The 18471-nt window shown below is 37.9% G+C and overlaps 2 protein-coding genes across 2 annotated transcripts in view; both read left to right on the top strand.

The window, feature by feature from the left end:
- nus1 (NUS1 dehydrodolichyl diphosphate synthase subunit) overlaps nucleotides 1-3786 on the top strand; it is a 5480-nt gene extending 1694 nt beyond the window's left edge. Inside the window, exons 2-5 of the mRNA XM_032584427.1 lie at nucleotides 913-1044; nucleotides 1779-1931; nucleotides 2441-2540; nucleotides 3207-3786. Of these exons, the coding sequence (XP_032440318.1) occupies nucleotides 913-1044; nucleotides 1779-1931; nucleotides 2441-2540; nucleotides 3207-3297 (476 nt within the window). The 3' untranslated portion in view covers nucleotides 3298-3786. The remainder of the gene's footprint in view (nucleotides 1-912; nucleotides 1045-1778; nucleotides 1932-2440; nucleotides 2541-3206) is intronic.
- A 2987-nt stretch (nucleotides 3787-6773) lies between these two features.
- On the top strand, nucleotides 6774-15923 carry serinc1 (serine incorporator 1). The gene is made up of 10 exons (XM_032584414.1): nucleotides 6774-6905; nucleotides 7426-7587; nucleotides 8448-8641; nucleotides 8799-8878; nucleotides 10110-10247; nucleotides 11355-11524; nucleotides 12858-12948; nucleotides 13648-13789; nucleotides 13917-14141; nucleotides 14935-15923. Exons 1-10 carry the CDS (start codon nucleotides 6774-6776, stop codon nucleotides 15071-15073), a joined length of 1473 nt encoding a protein of 490 aa, XP_032440305.1. The 3' UTR covers nucleotides 15074-15923.
- Nucleotides 15924-18471: the final 2548 nt, after the last annotated feature.

Genomic DNA, 18471 nt, shown 5'->3' with positions numbered 1-18471 from the left:
CACCAAACAGTTAATAATAATAAACAAGTTTTCACTGAGGCTCTGTAAGAGCCATATGAATGAAATAAGTAATTATTGATATGACAGGAGCAGGAGGCTTTGACACTTGGGTGGTGGGTGTGTCGATGTGGGCGTGACTGTCATCAAGTATGAATGGGAATGTTACTGACCTGCTGGCTTTGTGTGTATGAGGAAGCGGTGAGCGGGGCGGTCAGTCCTTGTAGAGTTTGGAGCATGATCATCAAAATGGAATAAATAGATAATTGTGACAGAACAAAGAAGTGGCTTGGAGTTGATTGATACACTGACAGATGAGATTCCCAGAGTTAACCCAGTGCTGGCCCTTTACCATCATTAGTTTGTCGTGTTTTATAATAATAAAACGTGTTTATTATTATTAAGTCTTTGGTGCAAAAAACGGATTGAAAGTCGAATTTATTCACTGCATGTTTATGTCTGTATAAGGTTGAGATGGAACTGAACATGAAAATGGCCCTTTAAACCATTCAGTCAACCAGCAAAACAGAGACACAATCAAAACTGTCAGATGACTTATTACCCACGATAATAACTCAAAAATAGTCCAAATTAATATATATTTTTATTTCTTTCCTACTTACGGAAAGTTTCTGTTTATATCGTAGGTTTGTAGTGCCTTTATATACTAAAGAAAAAGATATAAAACTTCAGATATTTCACAGAGATATTAACATTCATGGAGAAACCTCACATAATTAAAGCAGAAAGTTCGGTGGCCACCGTAAGAAAGGCTTGCAGTATTCAATTATGCCACATGAGCTGATCAGTACAGTATTGTGAGGGAATGCAAAACCAAAAAAATGTCCCCATGTCCCCTGGAGGCCTCCGTAATTCTCCGTGAAATGAAGTTTTGACTTGCATGTTTTTCATCAGGTATTTTCCAGAAGAACAACTCTTGGCTTCAGGAGGAGATAGTGAGGCAACAGCACAACCTGTTGGGTGGAGATGACTCTACATTCAATATGGAGTTACTGAAAAACGGCACAGACAAACCCCAACACTTTGGTAAGAATTTAAAACAGAACCTTAGTTGGGACTTTTAGGTATTGTTTTTACTTTTATATGCATGTTATTTTTGCTTGATTTAGGCTTCTTTGAAAAAAATAATATCTTGATAGATTGATGCTAAATCTTCTCTTTGGGATGACACTCATCACTGCCTCCATCCATGATTGTGGGATAATTATTCCCACAATCATATCAATCAATGAATATAATTACTCAGGGAATAATTATAGGCCTTATTTAAGATGGGTGTTAATTAATTCAAAAAGGCCTTGTTATATTCTCCAGATAAACCAAAGCCTGGAGTATTACAGTTTTTAAGGCTGAGAATACTCTTGATAACTTCTTGTACCGTAGGATGTGCCAGGGCCTCAGCCTCCTCCTGTGTTAGTTTAGGCATTGTAAATGATTTTATGTTTTATATTCAATTTTAACACATATTTCAGATATTTTTCCTCCTAATAAAAGGCCACAGTAATATTTTTTGGTTGTGTAAGGATCTGGTTTGCTTACAACACTAATAGGTTGTGCTTTACATAGCTGAAAATGCAGAAAGTGGCTTGCTTTAATGTACTCATAATACTTTCTATTAAAAAAATTTAATCATAGATCCGTTTACACTTCATATGTTAGAAAGTCATCTAAATTACTTTTCAGGTCCTGAGAATGTTGAAATAATGTCTCCAAATTTTTACACTGCTGGTTTTTGTATTTTGACTCTGAATGTTTGTCAGTTGTGTCCTGTAGACCCGTAGTGAAGGTGCTGTCTCCAGAGGATGGAAAGCACAGCATTGTCCAGGCAGCAAGAAAACTTTGTCACTCTGTAGAGAAGAAGGAATGGAGCTCTAAAGACATCAGCGTCTCCATGTTGGACGTACTTCTCAGAGGTATGACTCAGCGCTCATAGGCATCAGAACATTAATAAACACTTAACAGGGTTTTCTGCTGTGCATTATTCTTTCAGTTGTCTGCATGTGTTATCAAAAATAAGATTGAAAAGGTAAAGACATAAAATAAACACTCCTTAAAAAGATCGAGAAGTGATTATTCCCTCTTAGATTTAGAAGTTTGATAAGCTTATTACTGTTACGATTTGAAAGATGTATTTCCTCTTATTATTAGGCATGGCTTTAATCCATATTTATTTCCTTTAGATATTTTGTTATATAAAGGATATGTGTTGTTATTTCAGGCCTTTTCCTCCTTACTAGTTATAGAACTTTAGATGAACAGGCACACTTGATGACTTACAGTGGGTCTGTTTTTTAGAGACCTGGTGAACACCAGTTGGTTCAGTTTGTTTGAGTTTGTTCAGTTTCATCATGTAATGTTATCCAACCTTCCTCAAACCGTAACATTTAATACATATGACCTTCCATTGTCTTTATTTTTTCAGAATCAAAAAATATCCCAGACCCTGAGTTGGTGGTGAAGTTTGGTCCTGTGAACAGCACACTGGGTTTCCTCCCTTGGCACATCAGACTCACAGAGTTTGTGTAAGTTGCTGTCTGTCCTTCAGCCTCATCACATAGAATGTAGTGGTGCATACACTCCTGATCAAAATGTTAAGATCAGTTTAAAAATGGCAAGAATTAACATTTTACACTGGTGGATCCTAAAGCTGGACTATGTAACTTTTATAAAAAAAAATTTTTTTTAACATATTTATTACAACTGTCACTCTGTCATTACAGTATGGTATGAGACAGATAATCTGTGAAAAACGTGAGCTCCACTTCCTTCTGGTGCTAACTAGAAACAACCAATCAGAGCCAGGAGACGAGTCTTAGCGCTTGTTAATCACAGTCTGCTCCTTCTTGCTCTTCCTCCCCTTTTTCTCTGCTGTTACAATTTTTCCCTATCACCAGATCCCATTGTGAATGCTAGGCTAGTTAGCATGACCGTCGATGACTGCCATGTGGTTTTCATGCAACACTAAGTTGTTTCTCCGCCATTAGCACAGTTAGCAGCCAGTATGTGACATTGAGTGACAGCACTAAGACCCGCCTCCTGGCTCTGGTTCAGTGGCGATTTCTGATATGGGCAGCCACCCAGGGTGGCATCTTGTGAGGGGCGGCATGAACACTACTTGGCTGTGTCCTTGATATCTTCAGTTCTTTTTTGTTTTTATCATCTGATCAATGTTTTTTGTTCCCCATCAGCTCCCTGCCCTCCCACAAAAACGTTTCGTATGAAGACCTGTTTGGCTCCCTGCAGCGTTATAGTGCCTGTCACCAGCGGCTCGGACAATGACCTGCAGATTGTTCTGCTCTTCAGAGAGGTGGACGGATCAGGTCCAACATGTTTGTTCAGAGGCTGGATTGGAGGTGACATCCTTCCTGTGTACCATGACCACACCCATCCTTTTCTTCTGGACTAAAAACTTTCAGGATGGCTAAAAGATGAAGGAATCAGGAATGATGAGCAGCTTGTCTTCTGCCACTACTTCGTGTTTCATGATGAAATCACTTTCCAGTATACTGCAAATCAGTGGAACAAGGCTAAACAGAGATGAACGCTGACCAATGAAGACTATCTCCACTGACTGTTTTACAATATCGACTCTGTCTCCCCAACCTCTGTGGGTTCTGTGGATATCATTTCCACAGAAAAGAAATGGATACAGAGAAAACTTACATTAATCATCAGTTGGCATCTTGTTAAATCCAGCCATTATTTTTAGATGGATTTTCAATACTGACAATAAATGGACAGAAAGTTAGATATGAGTGAGAAACATCAGCAGTCTGTTGGTCTATTTGTTCTGTTATCCAATTCAAAATTGTCACCTTCCATTCGTGATTTAGAAACTGACAAATGTTTCAGTTTGCCTGAAATAAAAAAAAGGCACAGCCACTTTGGTGACTGACCCAGAAAAAATTAAACTTTCTTCTTTGAAAGGGAAATCCTCGCTCCATTGTTAACATGCTGTTTGCATCTCAAGTGCCGTACATGTTAGATATTTGCAGGTGAAGATCTGTAAAATAAGACGTAAACAATGTGTAAAGCACGCGTTGTTGGGCCCTGATATTTTGTGTCACAGTGGATCCCCTGATATTTGCTAGTCAGGACCATAACCAACTGAGGGCACCCTCTAAAAACACTTAGAGCAGTCTGTCCAATAGTTCACACACTGAATATGCATTGATATGCATTAATACATGTAGTGGAAACCTTCTGAGAACTTCGGCAGAAGGTAATCTCTCCTGACAGATATTAAGATCCTTTCTTGGAGATACAGCCAAAGAAAATAAATGCAGCTCCTGGATCAGCTGTTTTGCGAGTGCCAGCCAGTAGTGTGTCTAGTGGCATTCTGTCCAGTTCTTCCAGCTTTACAAGCAGCATTTTGCACCAGATACTTTTTAGATATGCACTACAAATAAATCCAGATGAATAGACAGGGTCTAATGCATAGACCATTTGATTAATGACAAACCTGTAACTAATATGCTGGTCCTCTTCTGTTCAAGATACCTATGCACACCAATGGGTAGTGTTTGACTATTTCTATCCAATGAACAGAAAAACCCTTAACACCAGATATGCAACAGACAGAAGTGGCACTGAACAGCAGCATTGAGAAAGTCCCACATGATGTGCAGTGTTTGTCACATGACTTTGATAATATAAATTTACATACACATTCTTCTTGCCCACATTGACAGAGTGGAGTTGTCAAATCACAGCGTTCTGGCTCCAGAACATCAGAATAGTTCATGATGTCTGATGGACCGCTGACTGTGGAGTCACATTATAATGACTCCCTGGTTACTGCAGGTAAGGTTTAACCTTTCTGTGCTCTGAGTGGAGCCACAGGTGGTGTTTTGGGTTCAGTAACACCGTCTAAATGTACAGTCCCTCACCATTTGAATTTTTACACTTTGCCTCAAAATTACAAATCTTAGCGTATCATTTTAGGTATTTGATGTGATTGTCCAATACAGAGGGTTGGGATTAGTGCATATAATTATGTTAAAGGGGCATATTTATGTAAAATTAACTTTATTGAGCTTTATGTCATGTTATAATGTTATTACCTATAAAAAAATACCTGGAGTATTAGGTATGCATGTTTGAGAAATCCTTTAATTTCCCATGGAAACCGTTCAGTTTTACAAAACGCCTGGCTGGACCTAGCACCGCCTTCAAGATGCAGCTCTTCCTCAGAGCTGCAGTTTCCAAGTTTCGGTTCTTCCACGTCACAGAGTCCCCTCCCCCGCTGCTCCCACTCAGCTCCTTCAGACTAGCAGCAGCAATCAGCAAACACCTGGTGGAGCTGTGCATCTTCTGAGCTCATTTTAGGATTTATTTCTCATAGCTAAGCTGGTAGAAACTTTAAAGGGTTAAGAGAGGAGCCATGTTGTGATGACTTCCTGAAGGCGGAGTTTCAGAAAGAGCAGGAGTCTCATGCTCTTCCATTTCTTTTTTGTGTATCTGCTCTGTCTTCTCAATGTCCCGTCAGTTGTGGAAGATGGCTCACTGCTCATACTGAGCCAGGTTCTGGTTCTCCTCTGGGTTTGTTCCTGTTAGGGTGGAGCTTTTCCTCTCCATCGTTGCTATATGCATGCTCAGCGTGAGCTGTAAAGTCAATGACACAACAGTGACTTCAGATCTAGGTTTGCTAAATTGAATAATAAACTGAGCTTAATACACTGTTTGATAACTAAGATAAATTAGAGAACATGTGTGATTGAATTGAGCAAATTTAATTGAAATGTTCTAATGCTGTGATTTTTGTTTAATTGGATATTCTGGCCATTGAGTGTAACAAGTAGCAAGTAATTTATGTAAATCTTTTCATCAACTCAATTAGATGATGATCATCATAAAACTGCTGCAGATTTAGTTTAGAATCTAATAGAAAATTGGGGGATTTCATTCTTCCCATGTATGGATCAGAAAATCAGGACATATAACCCCAACCATCCATCCATCATCATACATGCTTATCCCCAGTGGATGATCCCAACCCTTTTTTGATTTAACTAAACTCTAGAACAAAGTATATCAAAGACCATACTGTGAGGTTGAGCACTTTAATTCACTTCACTAACCAAAGTTTATATAAAAACTCAGACATTTCAACAGCCGTTTAGCATAATTGCAATTTCTGAAACTTGGATGACTAATGAAAGAGTAATGAACTTTGAGACGGAAAGATATGATATAAAACAACATGCAGAATAAAGCTGGGTGAAATGTGACCATATAGAATCAAAATGTCAAGAGGGTGACTGACAGCCTTTTTAAATGGTTTATGATTCAGATCCCAGATAGCAAAATAGGAGAGAATCAACGATAAAATATAGTCAGGCAGAAACATTGAATCCATGCTGAAGCCTGACATTGAAGCGATATTGAAAGTGGTTGGTGACTTACATGTTGAATCAGTGTTAGGATTTCAACTATAACTGACAATATATCAAAGTTGATTCAACCATCATCTGAATTTGGATCTACATGCACATTTGTGTTGATTTTATATTGAATCAAAGTTAAGGAATCAATATTGATTCATGTAAATATTCTGGTCTGATAGGTCTACATCATAACACCTTTAAAAGCTTAAAAAGACAGATTATTTACAATGAATCAAAAGTTTTGCACTGCTATATTTATTTATTTATTTATGCCAGATTGCAAATGTTTGTAAATAATAATAAAAAAAAACCCGTATTCCTTAAAGCAGGTAGAGAAATGTTCTTCTGTCGTCCTCAAGAGGGCAGCAGATGAGTGAACAGTTGAACGTTCTTTCAGAAGAAGAGGCTGTTGTTGGTTACATCCATCTTCAGATAAACGTCCGCCATCAGCTTGACTGCACCATGGGAGCCGTTCTGGGACTCTGTTCCATGGCTAGCTGGGTGAGAATCTTTTTGAAATCCAAAAATACATATCCGAATGAAACCTTTGACCTGATGCAATGATATTCAGTTTCTCCATTATTGTTTATTTTTAAAGAAGACAAACCACGCAGAACAGCAGTCTGACAACCATTGACAAGAAAGAAAGGAAAGCAAAACCATTAGGGAAAAAGGCTTTACATCCCTTCCGCTTCTGTTGTTGAACAAACAGTTCTAAACAAATCTATTCGAGCGTTGGAGGTTTAGGCCGCAAACCCGCTTTGTTTTGATCGAGTGGTGACGCAGCCTGTACTATTCCAGTGATAAGTGACTGGGTAAAAAGCCTACGCTTAGCTAGCTACGTGATTCGTTTATAATGTATACAAGACAGGTGGATGTTATGTTCCACCTGCGCTGTTTAACACATCACCATCTATTTATACATGGCAACAAGTCATTTAATAGCCTCACTGTTGCACAACTAGGATCAGAAATTCCTCTCCCTTTTCCTGTCCTCAGCTAACCTAGTTTGTTTACGCAGATCCCCTGCCTTTGCGGCAGCGCCCCCTGTCTGTTGTGTCGATGCTGTCCAGGTGGAAATAACTCGACCATGACTCGCCTCATCTACGCCTGCTTCTTGTTGCTGGGAGTGGCTGTTGCCGGCATCATGTTGATGCCTGGCATGGAGGGCCAGCTCAAAAAGGTAATGTGTTCACCATAAAGAACTGCCTTCAAACTGTTCCTAGCGTATTAAAACATTTGTCGGTGGTACATAGTTGGAAAAACAGTTGAACTGTGCTGCTAGGAATGACATTTAGAAAAGATTTAAGAAGCTGGAGTCATCAAATAGTTATCCCTTGTTTGACAAGTGTTTTATCTGGTTATGTTTTCTTTGAATTTGGATGAGAAATCAGAACCTTTTCGAATGAGTCATACATCAGGTCCGTGAAGGTATTTACAGGAAACCACAGAGAAATTGATATTAAAACAGAGTCTGAACTTACATATATAAGGAGCGTTAAATTGCTTTGCAAAAAAAGAATATTTCATATGAGCCCGTAAAGGAATTTTGAGGGAGGGATTCTTATTTGTTTTATCTTCAATTTCTTTTTGACTCAGTGATTAGTTTCTGGTCTCTGGTGGCTGTTGGTACTCATTTTTGGTTTTAAATAAACAGTCACAATAGTGAAGTTCAATTACGGTGTTTTTGGTTTTATTGCATTGATATTGTCAGCAGTCCTGCTGCAATAATCTGTCCCACTCAGACATCTTTTGCCCACAAAATATGTGCAACATGCATTAAATATAATCTGCGGCACCATTTATGAGCTTTATTATTACTAGTCTTAGTATGTATTTTTAATCTTCCAAATATATGCCCAGCCATCTTTTCTGTCATTGTATCTCTGCGTCCTTCTCTAGTTGTGTCAGACACATTTTCAACCGTTGATGAGATCACTCTGGCATTTATCCATCTTTGACATTTTTCCAGACTCCGTTTGAGTTTTATTCAGATGCTTTCTGCGGACGTTTACTAAGATTTCTTCTTTTGCATCACTGTAGATTCCAGGATTCTGTGAAGGAGGGATTGGTTCATCTTTACCTGTTATAGAGGGCAAAGTGAACTGTGACGTTCTGGTTGGCTACAAGGCTGTGTATCGGGTTTGCTTTGGAATGGCCATGTTCTTCTTACTGTTCTCTTTGCTTATGATCAAAGTAAAGAGCAGCCAAGACCCTCGAGCAGCACTTCATAATGGGTGAGTGTGTGTATATATATATACTGTATATATATGTATAATTTACTATTATGATTTTTAGAAGTGGTTTGGAAATGCTTTGCTGGATTTGAACAGTAATCAGCATCAGCCTGACTGACTGGTATTTGTATTCCCTCTTTTTTTCCTTTTGTACCAGATTTTGGTTCTTCAAGTTTGTCGCAGCTCTTGGCATCACTGTTGGTTCGTTTTTTATCTCAGAAGGACCTTTCACTACTGGTAAGTATTCCTTTCCTTTGGGCATTATTTTGAACTGTGTAGGTTTTTCTAGTGGACATTGAAAAAATTAAATACTGTAGTTTTATTTTTGTGATAAAAGAGTGAATTATCCTCATTCATTCTTTATCTCAGAGGTAAAGAACAGCATTGCAGTAAATATCGATTGACATGGTCATTAATGGAGTTAATAATCAGACACAAAAATGTTTTGGGGTAAAATTTTTGATTCTGACATTCCTGCATATTTAAAAATTCTCTGGGTCAAATTAACCCGGGAACATTATTGCTGCACCTCAGAGCTGAACATAGTAGGAGGGTTAAATATGGCACTCTGCATACGTGTGCAACCCGCTGTACTTTTTTTCTAAATGTTTTAAATGTAATTTACTGGTCCTTATTTGGAATCTTTGTAGATCAGATCCAATGTATCTAAGCCTGAAACCCTCTTAGGTCGTATTTTTGTTCTGTGATCTCTGCTTGTTCTTCATGCTTCTTCAACAATTCACTGTAAGGTCCCAACAAGGAATACTAGGCTTGTAGTTGGCCCACCAGTATTCTAACTCTGACCCACCTCATGATGTAGTCACAAACCCAAAATCCAGAACCGTAAGGAGTAACAGAAGATGGTGTAACAAGGGAAATGTAATCTAATGATTCAACGCTAAGACAACAGCAGTGCCAGCATGTCTATGGGAGCAAATAGCGGACAGTGTAGATGAGACTTCAGTGTCCGTCTGACCAGCAGAACTTGAGGCACATCAATGTTAAGGATAGAAAACAACACCTGTCCTTTATGGAAGGTGCTGCATACATTAAACAGTCACCATGACAGATCTCAGCCAGAGGGAGGAGACATCCCTGAAAACCATTTCCTCAGGTGAATACTGTGAGCTCAGCTTTGGTTCTGTAATCTGGAAAAAAAACACACACATCCTGTGATCTCAGTGAATTCACTTGTATTATGTTAACAAAAAAGATGGGATCCTTTGTGGACAAAGGATCCCTGGATGGATGCAAGAAACATGCCAACAATGGCAGAACTGATATGATCTGAAAGGGGTTTCAATCTCACCAATGTTCCCCTGTTAAAAAAAGAGAAGAAAACAATGAAATCTTTGTGTCCAAAAGCAGAGGTACCAGTGGTTTAAATCAAGGAGAACTGAAGGTGAATTCCCTGTAGTTAATCACTAAGTTCACATTTAAAGCTTGTTTTCCTTGCTCTGCTCTGCAGTGTGGTTCTACATCGGGATGGCAGGAGCTTTTTGTTTCATCCTCATCCAGCTGGTTTTACTCATTGACTTTGCTCATTCCTGGAATGAGTCCTGGGTGGAGAAGATGGAAGAGGGAAACTCTCGCTGTTGGTATGCAGGTAGGATAATAACCTTAGGAGTTATGTTGTGTTTAAACGTACACAACATGTCAGGTGATATATTTCGGTTCTGTTTTACTTGTTAGGGGAAAATTAGAATGTCTACTGGAAAATTACTCTTTAACACTGTTTAACATTAGAGATTTAAAGCGCAAATTCTAATTTGACTATAAGGACAATAGACCAAAAATGTGATTTTGTTCTAGACTTAGTGCTTCAATGATGTTTCGGATTTTATTATCTCAATTTTTTGAAAACTCTGAATTTATTCTATGGTGTTTAGAAATTAATTGTGTCCCCATGGGTTTAAATAAATGAGAAAAAGGAAATGAATAAAACATAACACAAATGAAAGAGAAATTTAGATGCACAATTTGTATTGATTATTGCTTGTTCTATAGAATGCATAAGTGGACCTTACTTACAAAAGCTATGTAAATCAAATTCCTCAAAAGAATAATTCACTGCAGCATATAAAACAAATCAAGTTACATTGTGTGATTTAAGTATTGCAAACTTAAAATAACTTGAGAAATGTATTTATTTAACACCTCTGGTCAAGGTAAGATGTGTAACCAGCATTATGATTAAATATTCCATGTGCGATTGCCTGAAACAGGTGGAGCATATCCTGTTTAACAATCTTAAGATCTGAAACAGTATATGAAATAAAACTCACCATGACGAAGACCGAACCATGTTTATTGTGGAGCCTTTTGGTCCTGATGTTCTGGATCCACCTGCTGACTAAAAATGGTAACACACCTCCAGACCTTCATAGACTTTCTGCTGTTGGTGCTGCAGGCCAGAGTTCCCACCCTGCTCCTCAAGGCGCTCTGCCTGCCTGAGTTGGATATTTACCTGCTTCAGCCAAGCTGATTTCAAAAATGGCTCTAAAATATTTTGAAAACAGTTTGTTAATTTTCTTCCTCTTGCCTGCTATGTTCTACTTTGTGGTGTTCTATCACATCAAATCCTCATTAAATACATTGAAATTTGTGGTAGGTAGAAAATTTGAAGAGGTGTGTGTACTGTTGTTACACTGCACATCCTGTTGTGTTTTTGAACAGACCTCATCTAAAATTGGCTTTTGCTTTGCTTTTGCAGCTCTACTTTCAGTCACTGCCCTGAACTACGTTCTGTCCCTGGTCTCTTTGGTTCTGTTCTATGTTTACTACACCCATTCTGATGGCTGCACTGAAAATAAGGTCTTCATTAGCATCAACTTGCTGCTGTGCGTCACAGCCTCCGTCATGTCTGTTCTACCACAGATTCAGGTAATAAGCACTTCTTTTTGAAGTTCTCTTGTAAAAAGCAGCATCTTGTAATTTAAAGGGGCTGTATTATGTCAAATTGACTTTTTTCAGCTTTACACCATGTTCTAATGTTTTATCCCGTCATCAAAAATATACCTGAGGGTGGTTTTCACAAAAGTCGGATTCAGAAATACAAGATCTGAGATAAAGCCAGTGTTGCCATAGCGCCATCAAGTTCATCCTGGCCAGAGGTGGGCAGAGTACCCCAAAGTTGTACTCAAGTAAGAGTAGCGATAGTTCAACATATTTTTACTCAAGTGAAAGTAAAAAGTAGCCAGCCAGGAAATTACTCACACAAGAGTAAAAAATTATTTGGTAAAAAGCCCATTCAAGTACTGACTAACTGATCAAATTATCAACCATTTAATGTTTAAAAATTACATCAGATGGACCAAAATATGAAATTAAATGGAAATTATGGTATTTTAAGGATGAAAATGACAATTATTAAGTAACAAAAAATATCTGGCAAATCAGTTTCTTTTAATAACAAAAACTTATGAAACTTAAACATAAATTAAAAAGTACAGCTTAGAAAAAATACTCCCTAAAGTTTTTTTTTTTTTTCTAAAAGTTACTCAAGTAAATGTGAGTAAATGTAAATAGTTACTACCCAACTCTGATCCTGACTTTATCCGTTTCATGGCCAAAGCTCCTCCACTGAGCTGCTTCACAGAACCCTCAGCTCCTTCAGACTAGCCAACAGCAATTAGCAAAAACCTGATGGAACTGCTGAGCTCATTATATGAGCTACTCCTCAGAGCAATGCTGGTAGAAATGTTGTTAAAGGGTTAATAGAGCAGCCGTGTTGTGATGACTTCCTGAAGGTGGACTTTCAGAAAAAGCAGGAGTTTTTAAAGAGACGGAGGTCCAATTTCAAGGTGTTAAATTGCAAAGTCAAGTCATATGTGATATATAGCATTTTTTATAACAACTGAAGGTAACATGACTGGTATGAAATGGCACTATATGCCTGGAAAATACATAATACTATCACGACATGGTGACAGTTTCACAAATATGTAAAAAAAAAAAAGTTAATAAAGTTATATATGCTGTAACATGTAAACTAAGCTGAATAAACTGTAACGTTTTAATACTATAAATACAGAATTTATTTCAGTGTTAGTTCTGTATGTGTTTATGTATTCATTCCATTAATTTAGAATATGCGCTTTGTTTTTATTAGATACCAATGAGAAAATTTATGTCGAACAATTTGATAAAGATTAAAGTGGTAGTGAACATTTTCAGTTTGTTGCTTTCTTCCTAACGCTGCACATTCTTCATAAAGGAGTCCCAGCCCAGGTCTGGCCTGCTGCAATCCTCCCTGGTCACACTGTACACCATGTACCTGACCTGGTCTGCAATGACCAATGAGCCTGGTAAGGAAACATGTCTACAAATTATTAGTTACTCTAATGACTGTGTCCTGTTAACACAGCGCTTAAAAAGAGAAGAGAAATAAAATATGTTAATATCACATAAAATTGGCTTCTTATGATTGACTTTCTACTTTACTTGAAAGATTTTTGAAGCAGGACACAGGGAATAGAGCATTCTCACAATAATGAGAGAGAAAAAATGTCTGATTTATGTATTGATGTCTTCAAAATCAGATGTTTACATACATTCAGTACAGATGCCTTTGAATAACTTGGGTGAAATGTTCTGGGTTTCCTGATTTTGAAGACATCAATCAATAAATATGACATATTTGTTCTATCATTACTGTGACTTTTGGAAATATCTTTGGTAATTCTGTCTTCCAACAAGAGACATTTGCTCTGAATTTAATTCAGACAATGAAAAAAGGTATATATGTCTTTTTATATACGTATAAAAAGACATATACATGTATGTAAACATACAGCAGGTGTATTATAACTGACAGTTTAACCTGTGAAGATACCTCAATAAATGAAAATGCTTGTTCATGATCCCTCTGTAGTATTCCATCTTTTGTGTTGCTCAGTTTTAACATTCAGGAACTTGTCGTGAACTGAAAGTTTGGACAATTTTGATTTGAGTTTGTGTGTGTGTGTGTGTGTGTGTTGGGGTGTGTGTGTGTGTGTGTTTTGCAGACAGAGATTGTAACCCCAGCCTTCTGGGTATGATTGGGCTTAATAGCACCAGCCCTAAAGGTCAGGACCATGTGGTTACATGGTGGGATGCTCAAGGAATTGTGGGATTGATTCTTTTCCTCATGTGTGTCCTGTACTCCAGGTGGGAATCTCCTTTATGTCAAAGTTTGTTTTGAGCCGGCAGAGATGCTCAGATTATTAGTAAATTAGTGGTTGAAAAAACAGATCCTGCACATTGTTAACTTGTTGTGCTTCTGTTTGTCCACCAGTATTCGCAATTCTTCAAATGCCCAGGTGAACAAGTTGACTCTGACCACTGATGAGTCTGCTCTGATCGAGGACGGACCCCAGACAGACAGCTTTGAGGAGGGCAGTGGCCTTAACAGAGCTGTGGACAATGAGAAAGATGGGGTCACCTATTCTTACTCCTTTTTCCACTTCATGCTGTTCCTAGCGTCACTCTACATCATGATGACTCTCACCAACTGGTACAGGTAGGATTGTGAGGATTATTCTATTATTTTAAAAAGAATGGTACAGGCAGACGTTTTCTGCTTGGTGCTGAAGTCGATGCTTCGCCGCACTTCCTGTCATCCTGCACTGAGCTCAGAGGATTTATGACAGAAATGTTTTGTAAAGAGTCAGAGCTGTCTCTCTGATCCAGTCAACCCTGTTTCTATTGGAACAATATACAGTGGAAGCCACATATTTACATAAACTGAATAAAAAGACACAAACATGTTTTTTTTTCTTTCTCACTGTCTGAAGTTAAATACAACCAAACTTTTCTTGTTTTAGTTTAGTTAGAATTACCAAAATAATTTATATCTGCGAAGATAGAAATAACTAACTTGCCAGAAAATTTGGCGAGTTAGTTATTTCTATGAATTCAGAAGCAAGATAACTACCTTTTAAAATGTATGACTTCAGTCAAACACTCAGTGTATGTAAATATCTGGTTCCATCTGCATGCATAGCAGAGCACATCTTCCATTTAATGAGTGTTGTTGTGTGATTTGTTGAAGTCATGTAGACATAGGGCCCAGTGGAGGAGGCTATTTGAGCACCAACACCCTGTAGTGTGTAGTTTAGAAAGATATAGATGTGAATGTAAATCTCAAAGGCATATGCAACACACACACACGCACACCCACACACCCCGACATACACACGCCTACACCCACACAATGACATTTTATCACTTTGCTACACTATGAGTAAGTTCCATTTTCCATATGAAGTGGCAGCATTCTAACCTGTTAGTTGCATGTTTCTCTGTATCTGCAGCCCTGACTCCAATTATGAGACCATGACCAGCAGGTGGCCATCTGTGTGGGTGAAGATCTCCTCCAGCTGGATCTGCATTGGCCTTTATGTGTGGACTCTGGTGGCTCCACTGGTGCTGGTCAACAGAGACTTTGACTAAAAAACACATTTCCCTGCTACGCAACTGTAGACTCATGCTTTGCATCTCCTGTGTTTTCTTTCATCAGCTATATAAGATGTAACTTTGTACCTGCTTACCGTGACAGAGGCAGATTAGTCCTGGTGTTAGAGGATCTCAGTATTCAGTGTAGTTGTTTTTGGCATGTGCAGTCTGGGAGATGAGTACAGCCTGTGTGCATGCATTCATTTCATCTTCATTCCCAGTAAGATGAACCTTTGTGTTCTTGTGACAGGTTGTAGCCTGTTTTTAGTGAACCCTTGCACTGATGCAGTTGTAAATAGGTTGAGTTTGTTCTGTGGTTTATCCAAAGTGACTAATCGTTAATAAGCATGTTTTCCTTTAAGCAGTGAATGTTTCTTCACTTTTTAGGAGTGTTGTGATGGCTTTAATTGTCTCTAGCTGTCAACTTAATACTAATGGTCTGTATAGTTTTGGGACATGTGAAAGGCTGTTCCACAGAAGGTCAGGCTCAAGCAGAGAGAGGTCTGGAACTGGGAACACTGTTCCACTTCATTGCATGAATAGTGCTGTGTCAATGTTTTCTGTGTTATTTGCAGCTGGCACATACATAAGAGACATTCTTCCTTTTATTGATTCTGATTAGTAATGTCTATTGTGTAAAAATAAGACTGGTTAAAACCTCTTTGTAGTGTTATTAGATAATAGTTAAGTATTATGTTTCTCATAAAGCTATTACATCCCTTAACTAAAATAAAGTGAGAAAAGAAGTGTGTATTTTGTTTCATGCTTCCATTAAGCTGTACTCTGGATATGTTAAAAAGTGACACCAGACTTTTAAAGTGCTTGATTAATTAAATAATGAGATGAATTAATTGATTAATGAAGTCAGTCATTCCCATTCACACACTGATGTTGGCAGGCTGCTGGGTTGTAGCCACAGCTGGAGCAGGCTGACGGAGACCAGGCGGCCATGTTGACCACCACCAGCAGGTAAGGTGGTAGGAGTTTCAAGAAGACGACAGTGGTGGACAGAGTGGAAACTGAACCGGCGACACACTTAGGCGAACTCCAACCACTGTCACCTAAGTATTAGAGCAGAGGTTCTCCATCTGGGTCTTCAGGTTTCAGGTGTTTCCTGTACGCACCCACCTGACATATTTACATAGGTGATCAACAGGTTTCTGCTGGTCAGGGAGCTGGAGAGGAGAGAGTCCTGGAACAGCAAATATGTCCCGAGAACCACTGAGGACTGAGAACCACTTTGCGAGACCAATATTTTCACAAAGCCAGTTGTGGAATGACAAGAATTGTTTTTTTATGTCATAATTTTTGTGTCATTAAGATGAGAGCACAGTGACCAATATGTGTAGATTTACCTGCGCACACATACCTTAGTAAACAACCAAAAATTAGATTTTGTGCATTTAAATTACACAAATGCTTTCTCATGCACACACTCAGCTCTGATGACTTCAACTCACCTGCTCTCTGCCTGCCTGCAGCTGTCGCCATGGAAATGAACAAAATCACCAGCCAATCACAGACGAATCTCTTTAATCCAATCAGATTATTCCTAGGAAGTATGTATTAACGAATGAAAAACAATCATAACCAGCAAATAAAAATACTGAACCAGAACATTATGAAACAACACAGGACAAGAAAACAGTAAAATAAACTAATATTTAAGTAAGCATACAAAAAATGCTTAGGTTATTTACTATGTGCTGTTTACATAATAATAATAATAATAATAATGCATTTTTTAAGCAGTAACACAATGTGTGAAAAGTGCTTTTGTCACATTTTCAGGAGTTTTATTTTTACAATTCCTAAATGGATATGCAAAGCTTTTTAAAAATACTTTTATTAGAGGGGCAGTTCAGTGTAAAATCATTATTTCCTCATCATATTTGTAGTGTTGCTTTGATGTTTGATCTTAGTTTTATGTTCTGAAATACTTAATTGTGACAAACATGCAAAAAAACAAATCTGGTAATGGGCCAGCTCTTTTTCACACCTCTATGGTGAGTATCATTAAAATTTTACATTTCAGAAACTTAGTCATATATTGACATGGTTTAAAACCTTATCGAGACAAAAGAAAGAAGTCCACTTGGCTTCAGTTCAAGCTTTCAGAAATCAGAATGTGGCTTGGTCTATGTTTCAGGCTAATATAGCGTCAGTGCTGAATAAAGCTGACATGTGTTAGGCTAATAAGACTGGAAGGTAATAGTACTTCAAAAGATGTCACCTGCTCTGTTAAAATGGCTGTAATTACGAAGACACAGGAGGAGATTATGAAAATACGGGAATCAGAAAGCATTAAAGCCGCCCAGGTGGCACATGCAAGATGATTTGTTTCACATTGTATGTAGTATAATTTTGATATTAACAAGACTATTAACAAGATAATAATTTCACTTTCAATTTTTGCTCAAAAATAAACAGAGCCAAAAGCCATTAAGGAGTTCAAAAAATCTTATTGGTGTCTTTGGTTGACTACTATTGGCTCTGAGTGACTCAGACATTTCTGTTGTATTGCTGTTTCAACCAATATTACGATTTCCAATATTTGTAGGAAATTGAAAAATATTGCTCACTAGGCTTGTTGTGATACACAATAAACTAGTCACAATAAACTAAAACGCGCTTGATAAATAAAAATTAAGCTGATAATTTCCAGTTGCATGCGCTCTGCATGTTTCTGCATGGGAGGTGATGTTGCTCCCTCTCTATTCATTTTCTATGAAACTTGCCAGAAGCAAAAGTTACCAACAAAATTCGTGCATAGAAATTTCAAGCTTTTACACATACACACACCCACACACACACACACACCCGCACACACACCCCCACACGCACACACACCCACACACGTGTTGTGACTATCAACACAACACAAGAAAGTTAAGGGAATGTAAATTAATTTTATTTATATGGCACATTTTCAGCAACAAGGCAATTCAAACTGCTTTCCATGAATTAGAAGGAAATACAAACAAAATAAACCAAAGGAAAGAGCAAAAGAAAAAAAATCTAATCCTCTGGACTTTCTAAGTATGTTAAATTTTGTAATGTTTCTGTTCTGAAAGTCATTTTTCTGGATTCTAAGTTTGTTGCAATTCCTGATCTGGGTTGCTAGATAAGCATAAGTATCCTCTGGATAGGAGAGGACTTGTTGTTAAAATAAACTGAGAAACTTTTCATTTCCAGGACAAATCGTTTCACGGTCTAATCCTACATCAATAACCAGCAGAAAGGATCCAGTAACACCTCGTCTTTAACATATTTATTGTGTGTTATCTAAGCATTTATTTGATATTTAAAAAAAAAAAAAGAAATCAGGTTATAATTTTGTGATTCTCTCTCTAGTCTTTGTAATTTGTACATGTAAAAGATGCTAACCTCTAGCT

The sequence above is a fragment of the Xiphophorus hellerii genome, chromosome 15 (genome assembly GCF_003331165.1).
Source record: "Xiphophorus hellerii strain 12219 chromosome 15, Xiphophorus_hellerii-4.1, whole genome shotgun sequence".
NCBI classification, from domain to species: domain Eukaryota; kingdom Metazoa; phylum Chordata; class Actinopteri; order Cyprinodontiformes; family Poeciliidae; genus Xiphophorus; species Xiphophorus hellerii.
Note: the sequence above shows the minus strand (reverse complement) of the source record. Positions and strands in the feature narration are given on the sequence as shown.

Bases quoted from the DNA above. Each gene is read 5' to 3' on its own strand.
- serinc1 (XM_032584414.1), top strand. From the start codon at position 6,774: ATGAGTGAACAGTTGAACGTTCTTTCAGAAGAAGAGGCTGTTGTTGGT. The intron at 8,642-8,798 runs GTGAGTGTGTGT...CTTTTGTACCAG, and splicing joins CGAGCAGCACTTCATAATGG to ATTTTGGTTCTTCAAGTTTG. The intron at 13,790-13,916 runs GTGGGAATCTCC...TTTGTCCACCAG, and splicing joins ATGTGTGTCCTGTACTCCAG to TATTCGCAATTCTTCAAATG.